Source organism: Anabrus simplex, chromosome 1 (genome assembly GCF_040414725.1).
Source record: "Anabrus simplex isolate iqAnaSimp1 chromosome 1, ASM4041472v1, whole genome shotgun sequence".
In the NCBI taxonomy this organism is placed as follows: domain Eukaryota; kingdom Metazoa; phylum Arthropoda; class Insecta; order Orthoptera; family Tettigoniidae; genus Anabrus; species Anabrus simplex.
The window spans coordinates 139,794,051-139,816,695 of NC_090265.1; the positions used below are offsets into that span (position 1 = coordinate 139,794,051).

Sequence of the window (22,645 nt, forward strand, 5' to 3'; positions counted from 1 at the left end):
TACCCTTGACTACTGTGATGTTATCTTGGTAGACGCTACTAAAGAACAAACTAGGAAACTGCAGCTTATTATGAATTGTTGCCTTAGATTCATTTTTAATCTAAGGTATGATGTGCATATTACTCCTTATTATCAAGCACTGCACTGGTTAAAACCTCATAAGAGATGTGAATATCATATACTTGTCTTCATACACAAACTCCTGCATAGTAACTCCCCCCAGTATATTTCATCTACACTTCACTTCCTCTCTTCCTTCCATAACCATAACAGTCACTCGAGCTCCACTTTAACTATCCCTCTTCACCACTCTTCTGTGTATAATAAATCTTTTATTGTAACCGGTTCCAGGCTTTGGAATTCCCTGCCAGTAAGTGTCAGGGGCACTGACTCTTTCCTCAAATTTAAAACATCTTGCCGAGACTTCCTGTTGAGAGTTACCGATTGAAGTGTGTATTGGTGTGTATTGTGTACGTGTGATTGGTAATTGTAAAATTAAAAATTGTTGATAAGTGTGTACATTGTAAGTGTGTGTGCAAGTGTCTGTGTGAGATAGAAAAGAGGACTGAAGTAACAAGCTAATAAGCTAATAAGCTGCGTATTGTGTGGGTGTGTAACTTAAGCTTAATTTAGGAAATAGTATAAGTAGTATAATTAGTAATAGGCAACCTTAATATTATTTGTTGTATTGTGGTTAAGTGTAAGAGAGGGCCATGTGCCCTAACTTCAGCACATGAAAGAAGTCATAATAAATAAATAAATAAATAAATAAATAAATAAATAAATAAATAAATAAATAAATAAATAAATAAACAAACAAACAAACAAACAAACAAACAAACAAACAAACAAACAAATAAATAAAATGCTAATAATATCACAAAGAAAATAGAGCTTTCAAATGGACAGCCAATTAGCAATGAAAAATGAAGTATTACTGGAGTTCAATAGATATTTCAATCACTTACTGAACAGTAATATAAATGATGACCAACAAGATGTTCTGAGCTTGCCTTCGGGAGATGGTGGTTTCAAATCCCACCATCGGCAGACCGGAAGATGGTTTTCTGTGGTCTCCTATTTTCACACCAGGCTGGGGCTGTACTTTGATCAAGGCCATATCTATTTCTTCCCACTTCTAGCCCTTTCCTGTCCTATTGTCATCCCTAAAAAAACCTATCTGTGTCAGTGTAACATAAAAAAATAAAAAATAAATAATGCAGGAAGTTTGACTTGACTGGATGAGTTCAGTGTGGAAATAATAATAATAATAATAATAATAATAATAATAATAATAATAATAATAATAATAATAATAATAATAATAATAATAATAATAATAATAATAATGATGATGATGACGACGACGACGACGACGTCGATGATGATGATGATGATGATGATGATGATGATGATGATGATGATAGTAGCAGCGTGTGGCCTCCGGAGAGGCCTGGCCCAGGTCTTTTGAGTTGATGCCATATGGGCAACTTCCATATCTATGAAGATGGGCCCCTACCTAAGAAAAATTCTAATGCTGAAAATGGCACAAACACTCAGCCCCTGAACTAGAGAAATCAATTAATGAAGGTTAAAATCTCCGACCCAGCCAGGAATTGAACCCAGAACCCCTTGGACCAAAAGCCAGCATAATAACCAACTAGTCACAGAGCTGGACAGTATGGGCATGATGACAGCACTTGGGGAACCTGGAATAAAATTGTTATACAGAGCGCTAAATAAAATTTGGAAGAAAATGAAATCCCCAGCCGCTGGAGGAAAGGCATGATCATTCCAGTTTTTAGGGAAGGTGGCTGAAAGAAGTGTAATACTCTTAAGAAAATGAAAATTGCAACACCATGAAGGCATTGGTCGTTTGTGTTGATTTTCAAGACATGGAACGATGACATGTAGGTATGTAAATGATCAAAGTTTCAGACCCATTGAATTGTTGCTACAGGTCTCCCCACGTGATTGGTCGCGGAGGAATCAACTACAGTATACGGACTCTGGTGTAGCGTAGTTGACTTGCAGTCTGTGCAGTGAAGTGTTCCCCGTCAAACATGCCTCGACGACAGGGAAGAGCACGCTATCAATAACTGTCGCCATTTGAGAGGGTTCGGATAATTGGGCTGTGTGAGGATGGATTATCGTTAAGGACTGTCGCTGCACCTGTTGGCCGACAGGCATCTACGGTACAACGTGTATGGCAGCAGTGGTCAAATGAAGGTACCCACACTCGTAGACCTGGCACAGGCCCAGCGCGGCGGACAACTGTGAGAGAGGATCACCGCATCATTCGGATGGCCCGGATGGAACCCCATGCAACAGCAGCGCAAATTCGAGCAGCTGTGGCACCCTACGTTACACAACAAACAGTTGGTAATCGCCTGTGTGCAGCTGGCTTACGAGCCCGTGTCCCTGCAGAAGGTGTTCCATTGACCCCACAACAGCGACATGTAAGGCTGACCTGGTGTCAAGAAAGATCGACGTGGGTCGACGAATGGCATAGGGTTGTTTTTAGTGATGAATTACGCTTCTGTCTTGCCCGCAGTGATCGCCGGAATCGTGTGCGCCGGCGTACCGGGGAGAGGGGCTGCCCAAATCTTATTGTCGAGAGGCACACAGGGCCAACACTATGCATTATGGTCTGGGGAGCTAGTGGCTTTAATGTGAAATCACAATTAGTGCTTGTTGAGGGCACTATGACTGCTCGACAGTATGTTGATAGGGTACTCAATCCCGTGGTTGTCCCTATGATGGCGAACATTGCTAATGGGATATTTCAGCAGGACAATGCCCGGGTTCACACTGCACGCATCTCCAGAGAAGCTCTCCATGACATCACAACCTTAGAATGGCCCGCCAGATCCCCGGACCTCAGTCCTATTGAGCATGTGTGGGACATGATGGGTCGACGACTGGCCAACCGTCCTCAGCCACCCACAACTCTGGAACACCTGACCCATGCAGTGCAGCAAGCATGGGCCACAATTCCTCAGGAAGCGATCCAGGGCCTTATTGACTCCATGGCTCGACGAATTCATCAATGTATTTCAGCTCGTGGTGGGCACATCCTGTATTAATTGTTGTCCAAACTTGCGGTCAGAGGGACCTGAAAGTGTAATCATCGAAGCATAACCGAACACTCGTCCTGCATGTTCAATTGCAGCAATGTAGCACCACTCGTTCTGGGTGTTGCAATTTCCATTTTCTTCAGTGTAACTATAGAGGTATAACCCTTCTACCTCATGGGAGAGAGAGAGAGAGAGAGAGAGAGAAATCCTGGGGATAAAAATCAGAACATTTGTTGAACTTAAGCTTAAGGAAGAACAACATGGATTCAGACTGGGCAGATCTTTTTTCCAACAAGAATGCTCTTTGAAAAATATTGTAATAATAGTAGAATGTTACAGCTGTATTTTGGATAATGAGAAGGCATATGCTCATGTACCTCGTAAGTAAAGAAGAGCCAGATGAGATTATACCTCAAGTTAAGTAACTGTATTAAGAAGCAAAGTGCTGCGTGCTAATTCATGGGGGCAGATCAGGTTGTTTTGAAACCAAGAGCAGATCCAACAAGGAAGTTGTCTCACCACTTCTCTTCATTATTATAATGGATGAGGTTATAAAAACAGTGAAAAGAAAGGATTCAACAACAAATGTGCTTGTATTTGCTGATGATGATATGCTATAGGGTGAGACAAAAGCAGAACTTCAAGCTAAACTAGATCTTTAGAAAGAAGAATTTGAAAGAAACTAAAACAGTTGATTTAGTGATGAGTCAAAATTCCAAAGTAGTTCATCTGCAAGTGAAAAATGAAGAATTAGATATTATTAACTTCAAAATTTTAGGGAACTTTGTTCCTTCTGACAATTTCATAAACCAAGGAATAGACAATAGGATACGAGCTGCATCAAAATTCTACCAGTCCATTCGTCAACTTTGTGATGATACATTTCCCCGAGCTTCAAAAACCACACTGTACAAAACATATATTGCATTAACTCTAATGTTGAACAGACTGGAAAGCAGCAAGTTTGACTGGACCTGCAAAAAGCCACCTACAGGTCACTGAAATGAAGTTCCTCCATTCTCGTCTCCAAATGGCAAGGAGACACAAAATAAGGAATGAGAATATCCAGCAAAATCATGGATTGGACAAGAGTCTGTTGGAAACCTAGTATTAAGCAGATTACGATGGTATGAATGCATGTGTGAATTAAGGCTCCAAATAGGACCCCAAGATCATATTAAGAAAGGAATATTTTTGATAGCGGCCCAGAAGTAGGTCTCATGATAATTGGGAAAAGCAAATTTTCAAAGACCTTGCCAAACGTGATGTAAATTTGCAGCAAAATGTAGAACATCAGCTGTTGATGAATAGGATGAACTGGAGAAGTCTCATAAATAACCGTACCCAGCTTGCTGGAGCAGAGAATTGATGATGATGATGATGATGATGATGATGATGATGATGATGATGATGACAATGACTAGGGTAGACAAATACCTCTATAGTTGTTTACACATCCTGTTTACAGTATATCTCTTTTTGTACAGAGGGTGAATTAGGCTCCTTTTATAGTTACATGCCACATGCTATACGCTACATGACAAGCATGTGAATTAACATTGTTTAAATGGGACCATTCCTCACTTACCTGTTCATGCCTCGCGGTCCCTTCCCCCCGCCAGGCATGTGACTGAGGCAGGTTGGGACGAGCAGGTGACCACCACGCCTGACATATCACGCCATGCGGATGGGACCAAAGCCTTATGGGAATGTTTATAGTTAACACGTCATGCCGGGTGGTTCAGTATAGTTTGTGGTCTAGTCAAGTGCTAACCGGGACAATGGATGCTGGGTTAGATATGGAAGTGCTCATTAGCGAAGTGCAGTGTAGATCGGTATTATGGGATTCAGGTAACGAAGACTACAAAAACCGAGACCTTCGGAATAAGGCGCGGGTGTAAATCTGCAGAGATATCCCTACGTATGAAGAAAGATTCATATAATGCACACTCTCGGAACCAAACCGATTCGGGTCAGTGCCAATTGAGTTATGTCCTCCCAAACCAACCTTCTACATCTTGTCTGATCCAGGTCAATCCCAAAATCACTATAATCATCCACATCAACCCTGTTCATCATCTGTTTGCCTAGATGAATCTACACATTCTTGGGAATCAGCAAATACCAAATAGTTTTAAATGTTACAAGTGATTAATCTTATTATTAGACCGTATTGAAATTCTTGCATGGATGCTAACTTCATAAGCTTCACAACCCAGGCAGCATACTGCATATTTAAAGAGAAGATGGAATAATTTGTTATATGAATTAGACTTGATCAAACATTCTCTACTAGCTATCTTGCCATCTAACCAGCATCTTCACTTCGAATATCATTAATAAAGACTCTCGTTTCAATAACGAAAAGATTTTAATCTATAGAAGATTCTAACTAATCCACAAATCATTTTAAGATGAATATATTAATTTCTTGTATATACTGAAAAACCCTGTGTAAATATCTTGTTTTCCTTTTGACTTCAATTGCCAACCCAGTATCAACATTATGAGTGTTAATATTATTTTATATTATCTCCATTAGATGGGAACTCAAATATGATATCCCATTAGATCTTTAAAACAGGATTAACCAGTTCAATCCAAATAGACCATAATGTTCTTATACATCAATGTAAATTATTGTAAACAATTAGATTTTAAGAATAGTTTTAATATAACATCCACTTCAGAGCTCTGACTTGGTGTATAGAATTTATGGCTGATGATGCTCGCAACGACAGGTGAGACATGTACCATTACAACCTTAATATAATGATTATATCATAGTCTTAAAGACTTTAAAGTAATGAACAGGTGGTTTTCAATAAATTAATGTAAAAAAGTTTAATATAAATTTTCATAATTTTTAATAAATTTTAATATAGTTTTAAATGTGACATGACTAGTCAGCAACATACATGAATCAACAAAGAATAATGACCTTTACTCGAAGCTAAAGTTACAGACATAATGTTAGTAATAATTCATATTTAGTAGTTTATATGGTATTTTATATAATGTTCTTTGTATTTGATACGGTAAGTCTGTAGATTGTAGAATTTAGTTTTGCTGTGTATGCCGAAAGAAAAATATACATACCTCAGAGTTACACAGAGCTGCTCCATTGGACAAATCGGCATGAAGTGTTTTCTTATAATATGGAACTGACATTCTATTTTTCCAAATAATTCATCAAATAATTTGGGGTCGTCCTAAAATAATTAAAAACTTTGTTTCGTCTTCTCATAGGTCAGTGTAGAGGGTTTCAAAAGCTCCTATCATATATCTTTGAATGTTCAGAGGATGAACACTGAAACGCCTTTCTGTCTTTTTTCTTGTCATTATCTCTTAGAGGTATGCAGCTGCGAATACATTAGTTGTGGCATGTAAGTAAAGTATAAAAGGAGCCTTAGAACAGTGGTCCATTCTTCACAGATTTCCTCTTTAATCCATATATATTGTACAATTTTTTGTTTTGGATGCTTATTATTCTATCGTCTATGAATTTTCCATAGTTCAGCTATAATCAGTGATGGGTAATGTACAAAATAAAAGTAATTGGGCTCAAGTAATTTACTCAGTTACAATTACTAATTACTTTTCCAATATATATATAAAAAAAAAGGAAAATCCTCAGTCTGTTTCCAGTCATTCGTCCAGGACAGGAATGGAATGAATGAAGGCCCCATCTAACGGTGAGGATAGAAATTGTGCCAACTACTGAAGCCTGTCACACTCCTTTGGGGCAATGATTAATGACTAACAGATGAAACAACATGATATTAGAGAGTGTCGCTGGAATGAAAGATGATAGGGAAAACTGGAGTACGCGGAGGAAAACCTGTTCTGCCTCTGCTTGTTCAGCAGAAATCTCACATGGAGTGACTGGGATTTGAACCACAGAACCCAGGGGTGAGAGGCCAGCGCACTGCTGCCTGAGCCATGGAGTCTTACTTTTCTGACAAGTAACAAATAAAATTACAAGTACTGCACAGAACACAAGCTGTTGACTTTTATTTTTCACATGGAGCTGGATGATAATAAAGTTTGTAAGGATAAGTACTCCACTTTTTTATTTTAGCATAGAGACATTAAGTCACTATGATCACTAAGTGAGACTAAAGAAACTTTCAAAATGATTGCTTTCAAGCAAATTTTACATGTCACATTCTTGTTTAAATTATATTCAGAGCCAAAATTTCAAAATATATATTCAAATAGGGTAATGGAAATTACTTAACCCCTTCACCATCACAAGTTTATTATGGTTCTGTTCTCGATGACGTAGTACACAATCATCTCAACCAGTCCTGGATGTATAACAAGGTTGTTAGCTATGGATTCTACATTGATAGAGGAATGTTTTTGTGGGGTGTGGATGTTGAATCCAATTCCCAGACACAAGGAGTTTTGCAGACAGGTATGAACGAATTTCAACCTGTTAAAATGAGAAATCCAACAACAATCATTTTATTCACAACCATTCTCTTCAGAAGAGATACATAATGGTTTAGATGCTCTACAAACTGGCAAAGCAGTGGGATTCGATGGTATGTATCTAGAGTTCCTCAAGAAATGTGGTCCAGCAACCAAATGATGGCTTGCCACCTTCTTCAGTTCTATTTTACATTCAGGACATCTACTTTCGTCTTTCAAGAACACCAAAATTACAGTATTGCATTACTGAAGCAAGAAAAGACGCAAGGTTACCGGTACCTCAAAGTTACACCAGTAGCCTTACTTAGTGCCATCTACAAATTACTTCAAAGGCTCTTACTGAATAGAATTGCTCCTGCAATTGAGCACCTGATTCCTGTCGAATAAACTGGTTTACACCCAAAGTGAGACTGCTGTGATCAAGTCCTTGTCTTAACTTCATATCTAGAAACTGGCTTTGAGAAGAAACTTAAAAGTGTTTCTGCCTTCCTGGATCTTTCAGTGGCCTATGATACTGTTTGGAGAAAAAGAAAAAAGATAGTTCCTTACCTTAAAACAGTCACCCTCATTGGCAACAGGGTATTCCAAGTTCACACTGAAATTATCAAGAGCAAGTTCCATGTACTCAGTATTGGTCTGCCGCAGAGATAAGTTTTATCTTCTATGTTATTTAACTTGTGTGCCTGAAACCATATCCCGAAAATTCATCTATGCAGACTATATAAGTCTTATAGTTCACCACACCACCTTTAATCCATCAGAGGAAACCTTGAATGAAGATCCTCAGAAGATGGACGACTACTTCAGAAAGTGGTGGGTCCAGCCTAGTCCCTTCAAAGCTGAGGTAGCCATATTTCACCTTAGGAACCTACAGGCAAACTACCATCCTAAAGTGACATTCATGAATCAATATCTAAAGTACAGTACTACAGTTGTTCTAAGTACTTTGGTGTGACACTAGGAAGGTCGCTGACTTACCGGTATCTTATTGGAAAAACGGCTATAAATCTAAAAAGTTGTAACAACCTACTCAGTAGGTTCTCGCCATCATGTGTTTTCTGGCTAAATACTGTGCAAGTGTGTGGTTAAACAGCTCCCATTGCTGAATAGTTGATATTCAACTCCATTAGACAATGCAGATCATCTCTGGTACTCTACATTGCACTCCCTCACTTCAGGAGACAGCAAGCCCTTGCCTGCCTGAGATGTAGGATTAAGCAGAATGATACTCTTCCTATCCATCACAACATCAAACAGCTCTCTACAACTAGGCTGAAATCCCAAAAACCAGCATGCAAAACAGTTATGGATCTTACATCCACTCAGTTCAACCACCGAAATGCCTGGAGAAACAAATGGTTAAACTCATCACCTCATGGCCTCATTCAAATCTCTGACTCTATCACAAGACTAGCTGGTTTCAATATGTCTCAGACAATTTGGTCAAGACTGAACAGAATTTGGTGCGACACTGCTCGAACTGGCACAGCCCTACTTCAGTAGAGTTGGATGGACTTTTCTCGATGTGACTGTGGTTTTGAAATGCAGACTATCAAGCATATCATACAGAGGTGCCTTTATACTCATACCCTGGTTCCTCGGATGAAAATACTCAGCTACCCCTGAAGCAATCACATAGATTACAAACGTTTCAATCCAAATATGAAAATGCGGTCCTAATGCTGTAAATTTGTATTTAGAAAATTTATTTCTTATTGTGTCATATGCATCATACACTAAATAAATAAATAATACCAATATAGTTGGTCCGTCATTGGACATTATAAATTTTCCAGCTAACTCATTCCTAATACCAATATAGTTGGTCCGTCATTGGACGTTATAAATTTTCCAGCTATCTCATTCCCAGTTGCCAGCATTTTGCCCCAGTGTGCTAAGTTGGGCTCATCAGTTGGTAAATAGCACACTCGCCAAGGCGCAAGGTTAGTGCATACCGTGGTGGTATCATCATCCTCAAATGCTTTCATTCCCCACCCTGAAGTGGTGGATAGGAGAGATAGGTGAGATGGACGGAATGGTATTATGATTTTTGGGGTAATTTTAAGGGGTGCGTGGTTGAATGGGACGTGATAGAGGGGTAACTTTATTAAAGGTATATGGTGGTGGTGGGTATTTTAAAAATGTTTTTGAAGATATACTGCAATTTTTTCTGAATCAACAAATAGAATAAATAAATAAGTTCAGCAGATAAACAACATACAATGATATGATGGAATTTCAATGACAGAATGAGGATGATGGTTACATACATTTTCATAGATGACTGAGCTATATGTACATGTTAAGTCATGAATGAAAATGCAATGGTACAGATTTCAATGTTACAATATTTGAAAGATGAATTGTAAATGGTGATATGGTAAGGTAAATGGTGAGTTGTGCCTATGGTAAACATAGAACTGTATCTCCCGAGAATGATTATGCGGGAGGTATAGTGTAGAAGATAGGGATGGATTGAAGGTAAGGGTTTACCTCAGTACAGTCTGTTCCCATGGAGGTGGGCGGTCTGTGGGCTGAGTGAGGATGCAGTGGTATTGGAGTGGTGATAAGGTATGGTAGGTGGGAGGGGTTAGGTTGGTCTGTGGGAATTCGAATGTGACCGGGTTGTTGTGATCAAGGGCCTTGGCTAGGAATCTACGGAAGAGTAGGGAGACGTGAGTATCAATCTTGGGGAAAGGGAAGATGTCATAAAGGTCCTTGGTATGAAATAAGGGAGGGAGTCGGAGGGCAACATGGACAATTCGGCGTTCTAGGGGCAGGAGGAGATGATATAGGTTGGGTTTGGTATGGGCTACAGTTGCCCAGGCTGAGTGACCGCAGGTAATGGCAGAGTGGATAAAGGATTTGTAGGTGAGGAGGAGGAGTTTGGTGTTAAGATCCCAGCTGGTGCCAGCGAGCCGATGTACCAGATGAGATCTTTTGGAGGATTTGGATTTAAGGTTGAGGAAGTGAGGGTGGAATGTGAGGTGCTGGTCTAAGGTGATGCCTAGGTATTTGAGGGATGGTTGGGTACGGAGTGGGGTCTCATCAAGGGTGAGTCGGAGGTTGGTCGGATTGCAGGTTAATGGAGAAGTGCCTTTTGGGAGGTCGAATTAGGATAGACTGCATTTTGGAAGGATTGAGGTGGAGGAACCATTGATCGCACCAGGAAGAGAAGATGTTCAGGAAGGGTTGCAGGGAATGGTTGATGCTCTGGACAGGCAGGAGCAGGGCTAGGATGGCAGTGTCATCGACAAATTGGAGAATTTGGATGGGCGGTGGTGGTTGAAGGATGTCCGCGACGAAAAGGATAAATAGCAGTGGGGATAGGGGCAAACTTTGGGGTACTTCTACCACCATGGGGAATGGCTGAGAGAGCTGGCCATTGAGTGATATGCAGGTGAGATGGTTGGTGAGATAGGCAGTGAAGAACCAGATGTAGGAGACAGGGAATGTGAAGAAGTGGAGCTTGAAAATTAGGGCGGGATGCCATACAGAATCAAAAGCCAGGTTAAAATCGAAGGTAATCGGAAGGGACAGACGGGCTAGGTTGAAGTTATTGGCTATTGACTGGATTAGGTGGAGAAGCTGGTGTGAGGTGGAGAGGACAGGATGGAAACCACATTGGGATGAGGGTAGAAGGTGGAGTGATTGCAGGTAGGGGTGTATTCGACAGAGGAGGATTTTGTGCAGGATTGAGATGAGGCAGATGGGGCAATACGAATTTAGGTCGGAGGGATGTTTACTGGGTTTGAGGAACAGGAGCATTGTGGTTCTTTTCCAGGAGGAGGGATAAAAGCCTGAGGTTAAGATGAATGTATATAGGGATGCTAGGAGCATGAGGAGTTCAACTGGTGCTTGGCGGATATGGCAGTATCGGATTTGGTTGGGGCCTGGGGGGGTGTCACGGGTGTGGGTTAAGGCATTGGTTATGTTGGTGCCAGTTATGGGGGAGTTTAAGGGGTGGGGTGTGAGTGTGTGTGTAAGAGAAGGTTGGAGTGAGGGGGAAGATAGGATGTTCAGGTAGAGGGTGGTATCTTACGGTCGTGAATAGTGGTAGGGCGAAGGGCTGAAGCGCTTGCGGAAATGAGAAGAGAATATCTCCAACATTTCTTGGGTGTTGGTTGGAGCTTGTCCGTTGTGGATGATGGAGTAGGAAGGGTTGCTGAGAGGGTGTGGCATGTAGGGAGTTGAGGATCGTACAGGTCTGGGACCAAGTTATGCGACGGTGAGCTTTTAGGTAATGGGATACGGTTCGCAGAGTTTGACGATGGAAGTGAAGGAATTAGTGGTCACGTGTGCGGGAATATTCAGACAAGTAAGACTGGAGGAGTTTCTGGAGATGGAGAAACCTGAGGGGGAGGTGGGGTTTGAATGGCGTGTGAAGTGAGGTGGGGATGTGTTTTTCTGAGGCATGGGTTAGGGTGGTTTGGATGAAGTCGGCTAGGATGTCTACAGATTGGGCATCAGTGGGAGCGGGGGGAGGTTATTATGAAAGGGACTTGGTGATGTGTTCACGGTAACCTGACCAATTAGCTTTTGCAAAGTTTGGTATTAGACAAGCAGGAGGTGGATTGATCTGGAGGAGTGTGAGGGTATTTTGAGTAGGACGGTGAGATGGTCACTGCCGATGCTGGGGAGGTAGGAAACATTTAGCAAGTGGATAAGGGAGTTGTGAGAAATGACGGTGTTGGGGTGGTTTGGCTGGAGGGGCGGAAGGGACCTGGGAGTGGGATTACAGATGAGTCAATATGCAAATTCCATGGCCTGGACACAGAGATTATGAAGGAGCAGTTGTAAACAGCAGTGCGGTTTACAGGTATGGGAAGAGATAGGATGAAATAGTGCTGGAATGTGGTATGAAGGTATGTCATGAACTCCATGGGAAGGGGGCAGTGCTGGCGGGTGTGAATTGTGGCAAGGAGAAGAATCCTGGCTGGGAAGTACATGATAACGATCACGGATTTGCAGAAGGAGTGGAGATGGGGGGGAATGTGGATCCGGGTGGGGGAGAGAGGCGAAGGCAATAGCTGCACTCCCCCATCCAAAGTCCAGTGGATGATCAGCTCAGTGGAGGGTATAGCCGGGTATGTGGGCGAATTGGTGAGGGAGGAGCATGGTCTTGTTTAAAAGAAGGGAGTGGGCAGGATATTGCTTAAGGAGGGTTAGGAGGTGAAGGCGCTTTTTGGAAAAGGACTGTCTTCTTTTTCTTTTCCTGCCACTGTTCCCACACCTGTGGGGTCGCGGGTGCGAACTGCGTCGCACAATGTGGATTTGGCCCTGTTTTACGGCCGGATGCCCTTCCTGACGCCAACCCTCTATGGAGGGATGTAAGCACTATTGCGTGTTTCTGTGGTGGTTGGTAGTTTAGTATGTTGTCTGAATATGATGAGGAGAGTGTTGGGACGGACATATACACCTAGTCCCCAAGCCAGAAGAATTAATCAGAAGCGATTAAAATCCCCGACCGGCCGGGAATCGAACCCGGGACCCTCTGAACCGAAGGCCAGTACGCTGACCATTCAGCCAACGAGTCGGACTTTTTGGAAAAGGACTGTTATGTTGAGGAATATGATAGAGATGGGAGGGGATGATCTGGTTCTATTGGGTCTACTAGCCATAATTAAACAAATGTTTCTAGGCAGTGGAATTTAAAATGGGTTTTGAAGCCGGAGTGAGTTGTCTGAAAGTGGAGGTTTAAGGTTTGGTTTGCTGCTGCTTGGAGGTGGGTGAGGACGAGTTGACTGTGATACGGGAAGATATTGAGGAGTGATAGGGTGAAGAACCTGACAATGTCCTCTATGGAGGGTGGGGGGGAAGATGGTATTTGTGAGAGTGGTGGGAGGGTCGATGGTTTTGAATGGGGCTACAAGATCGGGACAGTTTTCGGGAGGAGGAGGACGGGCTTTGCTGAGTCAGGAATATGTGGTGTGGCCTGACCACAGGTTTTGCAGATGGGTGGGAGCTGAGTGTTTGGGCACTTGTTGGTAGGGTGGGATTGTGAACAGTGCCCACAGACCGGCTGTTGAGCTCTGCATTGAGCGGTACTGTACTCGTTATAACACAGACACTGCTCGCAGCAAATGGGCTGTGGTGGAGGGGCCTTCGAAGGTTCTACTCTGTAATGCCGTTTAAACAGCGACACTCCAGTCAATAACAGATGATCAACATCGGCGATGGTGGGCAGGAGTATTCTGACCATGAAGGTCGGCTCGGACTTGTGAATGTGAAATACTTTCTTCACAGGGATGTTTTCAGCAATAAGTTCTTGGTGAATGACATCATCAGGCATTTCCAGGTCAACCCCCCTGATCACACAGCTGAACAGGCTGTACCGAGGGGGTGGTGGGGGTATTTTGATGGCAGGTTAGGATAGATGCTTGAAAGGAGTTGAAGATCCCAATTGGGCCGCTCCGATGGTATGAGTCAATTTGTAGGCAGCTTCCTCACCATTAACCTTTATGATTAAGCCATTAGATGTAGGGTGAATGTTAGCGAGGCCTTCTTGTTTCATGTGGAATTGATGAAGTGTTCTGAAGATATGTTGAGAGGAACGAAACTCAGGTGAGGGATTGACAAGCAGGAAACTGTGCGTGCCTTGTGGTTGGGGTTGGATAGTATGGACGGAGGTGACTGGTCTGGTGGCTTGTGAAAGAGGTGGGAATTTGGTGTTGGAGGCAGGGTTTGGTGGGGATGGTTGCAATGAATCGTCCATGGCATCCGGTGCATGGTGCTGAGGAGGAATGGAGTCAATCTCGAATTTCTTCTTTAGGGTGACTTCTTCTTGAAGCTGAGTTTATGGACATTTAGATGCTACTCCTCTGCTGTAGTCTCGCTGAGGTGTTGGTGGGATTGGTAAGTGGCGTGTCTGCATGGAAGTTGACGATGTAGGGTCAGGTTCAGGGCACATTATCCCTGTGTAATGCGAAGGACAGGTTAGAGTTGATGCAGTAGATGATGCAACGGTGGTAGTTGCGGTGTTGGAGGTTGAAATTGTCGTAGTTGTAGTAGTGATAGTGCTTGCCGGGAGAGGCATGGCAAAGTAGGAACGTTCAGCGTGTAGAGTATAAACCCCTGTCAAATCCATGCTGAAGGTCAATTGGCAGGTGGTTCTCCTGGGGACAAAGCCCCATCACGGTGGTGGGTGAACCCGGTAAACCGAGAGTGACCCAGCAGAGTTCCGTGAAGAGCGAAGAGACTGGGGATGAGACCCCGACAGTAGTGCTGTGTCCGGAGGCGAAACCTCGTTGGTAGTTTCTCAGTTCACCTGTTGGTAGGGATGGGCGCGACTGAAGCCTGGAATCGAGAGTGTCGACGCCATCGACTCGAAACACTGGACTCGGTTCACATGAAGCCTTGTGACTCCAAGTTAACCTGTTGCGCATTGTGGGGCCGCACGGTCACTTTGCATGAAGCTTCGCGACTCCAAGCTCACTTGACTCTCGTTGCAGGGCCGCTAGCACGTCAAAGCACGGAAGATAACATGAAATATTGTACATGTTTCTGCTCATTTTCCCACTGGGTGTTTTAAGAATATTGTAGAATGAAGTACGGTACCATTAATGAAGACAACGAGCGTAAAGGTGTAGTTAAAATAAAACATGTCAAGTCAGAAAGTATTAGCATAGTAGACCACGGGCATTTCACGTCTTTATTTGTCGTGATCAGGAAACTGATAAACAAATATCGATGGTAAATCATTGTGAATTGCACATGAAAGATGAAAACAAATCTAATATGGTTAAAGCTACTAACATATTTTGAACATAGATGAAACCATTAAATAAACACTGTGAACAAAGCCTTACTAAACAACACCAATGTTGTCTCTCACACATGTTGATGGCTATACAGTGCGACAATGAACACTGAATAATATTCGTCCACAAGAAACGTTTCACAAATGAACAATACCAATGATGCCCCTACATAATTTGCGCATATTTCACCATCATCATAAAAACTGATGTACAGGTAAAAATCCCTAGCCTGGCCAGAATCAATCCCGGGGCCTCAATAGACTGCAGAGGCAGCTTATATGATGTGCAATAATATTGGTAAAATATTTGTTGTTAAATCATACTCTAAGCACTCACCTTTTTTCTGTTTTACGTCATTGAAGTTAATGTTGGCAGTTATTTAAAAGTATACTGTTGGATTATTATTACCACTACTATTATTGTCATCATCATCACCAAAATAGACCTACAACATTAACAATAACAATGATAATAATCAAAAACAATATTTAATGTTTGCTGGCTCATAATCATCTTGTGTTCATTGTATCACAAGTTACCAAGGGAAGAGCATGGATCTATAGTTCCAAGCAGTTCTGAAAACAGTTGTTAGATGGCATTAGTGCATCAGTGGAGTCGACACTGGAGTCAAGAGTGTCGGTTCCAGAGGCAGCAGTCTCGATTCTTCGCGACTCCATTCACAGCCCATCCCTACCTGTTGGTGCACGTTTTCAAACGGCATATGCCGTTGTGGCCAAGTTGGGTGTAGGTACTGGCTTTGGACAAGCGTTTCAAGTGAAAGATAAGATCATTGCATTCGTGGCTCTCTCATCAGAGGATCCCATTGAGGCCACTGCGCAGGCTACTTGGAGCCACCAGAAGTGCCAATGCACTATGAGAGACTTCGTCTCATTTTCAAAAATTTCAAAAATTGATGCCTGCCTGGCCATCAGATGATAATGATGTTGATTCTCATAGGGAACCTGAAATGCATCAATTTTTGAAAATGAGACAAAATCTCTCATACTGCATTGGCACTGCTGGTGGCTCCAAGTAGCCTGTGCAGTGGCCTCGATGGTATGCACTAACCATGCATCTTGGTGAGTGTGCCGTTTACCAACTGATGAGCCCAACTTAGCACACTGGGGCAAAATGCTGGCAACTGGGAATGAGTTGGCTGGAAAAATTTTAATGTCCAATGGCGGACCAACTATATTGGTTTTATAAATTTACTCATTCGGAACAAATAGTATTTCAGGTTTCCTATGGGAATCAACATTTTGTCATTAACTCACTCCTGGTTGTATCAAATAAGTAAATATCAACCAGTAATCATAACAAGCTGCGAGTAAATGAATGAGTGTGCATCATCACCATCATCATCATCATCATCATCAAGGAATTATTGCAATTCCCACATGTGATAGGTTAGGCAAGCTGTCAGCTGAGCGTGTGGCTATTGGGCCATTGGTTTGGAAATTTATTCATTTATTTATACGCTTGAAGTGGCACCTTGTGAATGCTGGGGCTCCAAAGTAGCCAGATTCTCAATGTGATGTATATCGTCTACTAGAATCTAACGCTTACTAAAATGTAAAAATTACAATCTTATTTCAAAGTGTAAATTATGAGAGATGGGAAAGTGAAAAGTAATGATTAAGGTAAAAATTGCTGAAAAGTTAATCATTACAAGTAATTCAATACCTTTAACTCAATTACTTCCCAATTCTGACTATATTAAGTCTTCCCTAGAGGTTTACTACTACTACTACTACTACTACTACTAATACTACTACTACTATTACTAAAATGTTTTCATTCCTCCCATGAGGGGTGAAGCGGGTCTCCTAGATGGTAACACCGTCTCTCAGGCCAGGAGATTTGTTTTGGTGAAGGAGATGTGCGGAGAAGGTTAGGGGTTTGGCGGCTGTGGCCTATACTAAGAACTGTCCCGGAATTCGCCTTAGAGCAGGAGAATGGAAAACCATGGAAAACCATTCTCAGGACAGCTGACAGTGAGGAGCAGCCACGAGGTCCAGACCTTTCTCATCTCACGTATACAGAGGCATAGAGCCATGGTAGAGCTGAGGCCACCCTTTCTCTGCTCGAGTGGTCAGAGTGCAGAGCTGTTGGACCACGGGCCAGTCAGGGCCACTTGTGGGCCAAGACCCACTTTGCATCTACCAATCTTAGGCTTTACTTTCCTTGAGATCATTGATAGCTTGTTGTATATCCTATTTTGATGATACAGAATCTTTGGTTTGATGCACTTGACTCTGTCAAATGTTAGTTTCTTTATGGTAGTTAACAGTTAAGTAGTTGTTCTTATATTTTGCTAGGACATTATTAAAGTTATTATTATTGGTTCTCTTTACAGGTGAACCAGTCCAACTATTCTCTGAAGGATTTGGGCTGCACCAACAAAGTCAGTGGTGATATCTACAATACAGAGAAGACCTGTGGCCCTAAACATGCAGTTATGTTGCAGCTTGGCTATTTGATAGAAGACAAATGGTATCCTGTTTTTTCTGTGTGTCACATCAAGAACCGCTCCACCACTTTGTTTTCTAAGCACATTATACATGGTAAACAAATGAAAGAAGCTGGCAAACAATCAACAGTACGGCCATATTTTCAAGTAGGAGGGGATTATTATCCTGGTTTCTCCCCAGAACAAGCCTATCGAAAGTCAGTTCAGAAGAATACCCTTAAGAAGATTCTGAATTCTACAGAGCTTGCACAGAAATACATGAGCACAACGTATATAGCCCGTGGTCATCTTGCTCCTGATGCAGACTTTGTTTTACATGCCTATCAGTGCTTGACCTATTTTTATGTAAATACTGCTCCACAGTGGCAGTCAGTAAATGCTGGCAATTGGTTATCGCTGGAGAACACTATACGAAAATTGGCCAAGGCCAATGAAGTAGATCTAGATATAACAACTGGCACTTATGATGTACTTAAGTTGGAGGCTGATTCAGGTAGATCAAGAGAAATATACCTATATTACAATACATCCCATAATTCACAATTACCAATACCTAAGTACTTTTGGAAGGTTGCTTACAATAATGCTACAAAGGAGGGAATAGCATTTGTCGCACTGAACAATCCTTTTATCACAAAAGTTACACTCAATGACATATTGTGTACTAACATTTGTGAACAGGCAGGGTGGATGCCTACATCCAAAGTTTGGCAAAAATTCACTAATGGCTACTTGTATTGCTGTGAGGTCAATGCACTGAGGAAAACCATATCATATGTTCCAAGGTTTAATATCAGTGGGATTCTTCAAGGTCCTAATTAAAATAGAATAAGGCTGTACTTTTACCTAAATAATTTAGGTAGCATATTAATTCCTTCTCTAAAGAAAGAGTGAAAACAATTTCCAAGCTGATGAAGAAGAGAGGAAAGCTAGGTAAATCTGAATATAAAGATGAAGTGACAAGAACAATCCATTCCTACATCCTTAGCAAAACTTAACAGAATATTAATTTATTGTAAACCATGTGCTTAAAGATGTAACAGGTTTTCCTTTTGTGGCCACAATTCAGCATTGTTATACAGCTTTCCTTTTGTTTAAAATCCATTAGTTACAATTCGTTAGATCACTTCTTTTCAATGCTTTGAATCAAGAAGCCTATTTTGGTTACTTCTGAAACTTAAACTAAAGGAAACAACATGGTTTTTACAAAGCAAAACACAGCAAATATGTTTTGTGCATTTTAGGGATATTAACCCTTTAACTGCCAATGTCCGATTGATCGCACGTTCGAGGTTCAGTCCAAAAATGCCAAGGTCCGATTGATCGGACGTTCTGGAAAAAAATATTTTCCAAGTTATTTATTCATTCTAATAGTTTTGGACTAGTATTGGATTAAATAAGACTATATACAACAAGTTTAGTTGAGGAACTTGCTGCCGAGTGGCTTGATGACCAAGCGGCAATTCAGCTCCCACGGGCGGGCAACGAACCCCTTACTCTTTTACCGAAAAATAAAGAATGCAACTGTTCTGTATGCAAAAAGATTAGTACTAGCCAACGTGGTAAATGGAAAAAGACCAGATACATTTGTAAACTGTGTAAGAAGGGTGTACACCCTTTGTGCCTCCCTAAGCATTTTGTTAGAACACATCATAAACATGTGTAAATATTAGTAAAATTTTTTCTTGTATCATATTTTTAAGGAAAAAAGTGAATTTTTGAATGTTAAGTATGTGTGAAATAGACGTTAGTAATCCTGTTTTACTTAAAACAAACCACGAACTGGAGCATTTGCATATAATGTAAGAGTAGAAAAATTCACCTTAATGTAATAATAATAATTAAAAAGTATTGTAACTGTAATATTGTATATAAAGCTCTATTTTTGTTATATGTGGCATAGGGAACATTACCTTCTAAAATAATGCAGTTTTTGATAGTAAAAATTTTTTTTTTTCTTAGCATTGTTTTTAATCATGACATACTTTTTCTCAAAGAAAGAATTTTTTTTTTGAATTATCACTTCATAAAATAGAAAATTACAAAATAAAGGTGCATTAAGGTACATTAATAAAATGCCCAAAGCATTAGCTTTGTAACAAAATAAGCCCATCCAATTTACATAAATTGAACAGAAGTTATTACGAATAATTTACTGCAAGGTAAAAAGTGCTCATTAGGCCTTGGTGGTATAGGATATGGACACCGCGTATGAGGCTGGCGGTCAAAGGGTTAAGTGAGTGTGTTTATGGAGTGGTCTATTATATAATTAATAATCATGAATAAAATATGTGTTAAAAATCACTTACACTGTCATTTAACCCCTGCTGTAAAAATAAAACAGGAAATATTACGATGGCCAATTTGTCACCCAAGTCCTCCACATTTGTTGAGGAGTATTAGTTCTGGAATAATGTGAAAGAAAAGGAGAGAAAGACTATGAGTGAAAATGTACTCTTCTTATTTCTACATTTGTCACCAAAATTTCAAAATGTTCAGAATTTCTAATGAATTCCTTACAGTTCATTTTCAGCCTATCAATACTTTTCCTAAAGAACTGAAATTAATTCAAGAAAGTCCTATTCTGAAGTCTGGGAAGCTAATGTCAATTAAAATAACTGTCACATTTGCATTTTATTGTTTAAAGCCAAAATTTTTCAATGTATTATCTAAAATAAAATGTATGCACACACAAAGCCAATATTACTGTCAAGCAACAGCATGGTTTCATTTCACCAGAGTTAACAGAAACAAACCTAGTGCACCTCACACAGACCATCACTGAGCAGTTAGATAAAGGGAGGCTAAATGGACATCATACAAATTTTCCAAAGCTCTTGACTGCATAAGCCATGACATTCAATTACAGAAACTTTGTGTAGTAAGGTATTTTTCAACATGCTTGCTCAATTATCAGCAACTATCTTGGTGACAGGAAGCAGTATATACATACAAGGGAATTAAATGTGGATAATTTATGAAGTCTATTCTGGGATTGCATATGGTTTGAATCTAGGTCTGCCTTTACATTACATTTTTGTTAATGATCTCCCCACTTGCATTAAAAATTCCAGTTTCTGAACTTTTAAACTCTTAAACCCAGTATCCTCACCTCAGGATTGGGAACTATTACAGGCAAGGTACTGCTACTGAGGAATGTAATCAATCTAAATGTTAAAAAGAGATCAAATATTTTACAATGCCATTGACCAGAAGTGAAAATGAGCACTCTGTTTACTGACAGTGAGTGAGGTAAATTACCTGAGAGTACAGTTTAACAAGGGGCAGTCATTCATTTCACATTTTCTTAAGCTCTCAGCTGAAGATTTTCACTACCTAGGTTTTCTAGAGAGGATAGTCGCAACATTCTGGAGTAAGAAAGCTATAACTCTGCTCTATTTATGTCTAAGAATTTCTAAGCTAGTGTCATCTGGCAAGATGATTAAACTATCCAGAGATGATTTCTGAATTGTAAAATAAATGGCAGTTAGCCCTAAAAAAATAGATTTCAAATTTAACAGGCTGAAAAACACACAGAAAATTACATTGAATTTCTGTATAAATTAATTAATGGCTTAATGGAAAGTTCTGAATTCTTAAGCAAAACTGATTTCACTGTGCTACATATTAATACCTGTGTGCATCCAAATTTCAGGAATAATCTTGCAAAAGAATACAGAAGCATTCAGTAATTTATCACTTATTCTTACAATGTATAGCCTAATATATGTAATTCTATCAACACACATAAAGGAAACATAAGTTTTAGTTCAGATACAAGCAATTTCCTATGGTATGTCACTACCTCCTTTTGGTTCTTCTTCTTCATCCATTCCCTTTTCCAGATTCTCTGGGTAGGGTAGTGTACCAAAGCCCTCCACCTTACTCGGTTTTTCCACCATTCCTCTTCTAGTACTTTATTGCTATCAACTCCTCTATTTGCAGTACAGACCACAACAGAACTCCTCCATCTCATTCTAAGCCATCCCATAGGCCTCTTTGCAGTCTCTGTATCCATGAATGTTCACTATGGTATTCTTTCACCTGGCATTCTCATCATGTGTCCAAACAATTTTAGTTTTGCTGTATCAATCTCTTCTTGAAGTTTACACACTCCCATGCTTCTCATTATTTCCTCTTTTCAAATTCTATCTCGTCTTGTCTTTCCCTTTATGCTCCTTTTGATTACTTGATCTCTAATTAATCTTTATCTTAACACAAAATCATTTTAGGTTTGTCTTGTTTTTTATAGTCTTCTGTTTATATTTCACTTTATTACCACTCCATCAATTGCTGCTTAAATTCATGGGTTATGAGGGACACCAATGTCTTGTCCCGTGATGATCTGAACCATTTGTGTGTGTGTGCACATGCCTTGGAAGGCACTCTGGAAGCAATCAATAGCCTTACTTCCTGAAGAGCAAGTTTTCTGAAACAATTTTGAAGAGAAATGACCTTGAAACTTGAACAAATTATAATGACAGTGTGGAAATTGTGAACCAGCTGTTCAGGTAAAGAAAGGAATCTGTTGCCGTCTACCGCATTCACATCATAGACGATTGCAGATGGCCAGCCCAAGTGGGTGTTGTCATATATATTTCCAGACACAGAAAGTGAGCATCCCCTAGAAGGTATGGTTGCCTGCAACACATGCGGGTGGAAGGATAGGACATGAAACATGACCTTGCCTTGCTGAGTTTTGTTCTATTTTATTCTCCTTATACAGCAACAAGACATGGCTTACTATGTCGGCCTGGGATGTAATACCAGATGAGTTAACCGCGCCTGACGTTTTATGCTGTTAGGCATCCTACCGAACGACACTGGTGTTTTTATGGTCTATTCTCCCTTGCCATATACCAAGCAGAAATTGCTTTTAATCACTCATGGCACGATTACCG

General features: G+C 40.7%; 1 protein-coding gene across 1 annotated transcript in view; it reads left to right on the plus strand.

Moving 5' to 3' along the window:
• LOC136863086 (uncharacterized) overlaps nucleotides 1–20,097 on the plus strand; it is an 84,675-nt gene extending 64,578 nt beyond the window's left edge. Inside the window, exon 3 of the mRNA XM_067139423.2 lies at nucleotides 17,631–20,097. Within this exon, the coding sequence (XP_066995524.2) occupies nucleotides 17,631–18,566 (936 nt within the window). The 3' untranslated portion in view covers nucleotides 18,567–20,097. The remainder of the gene's footprint in view (nucleotides 1–17,630) is intronic.
• The last annotated feature ends 2,548 nt before the right edge of the window (nucleotides 20,098–22,645 follow it).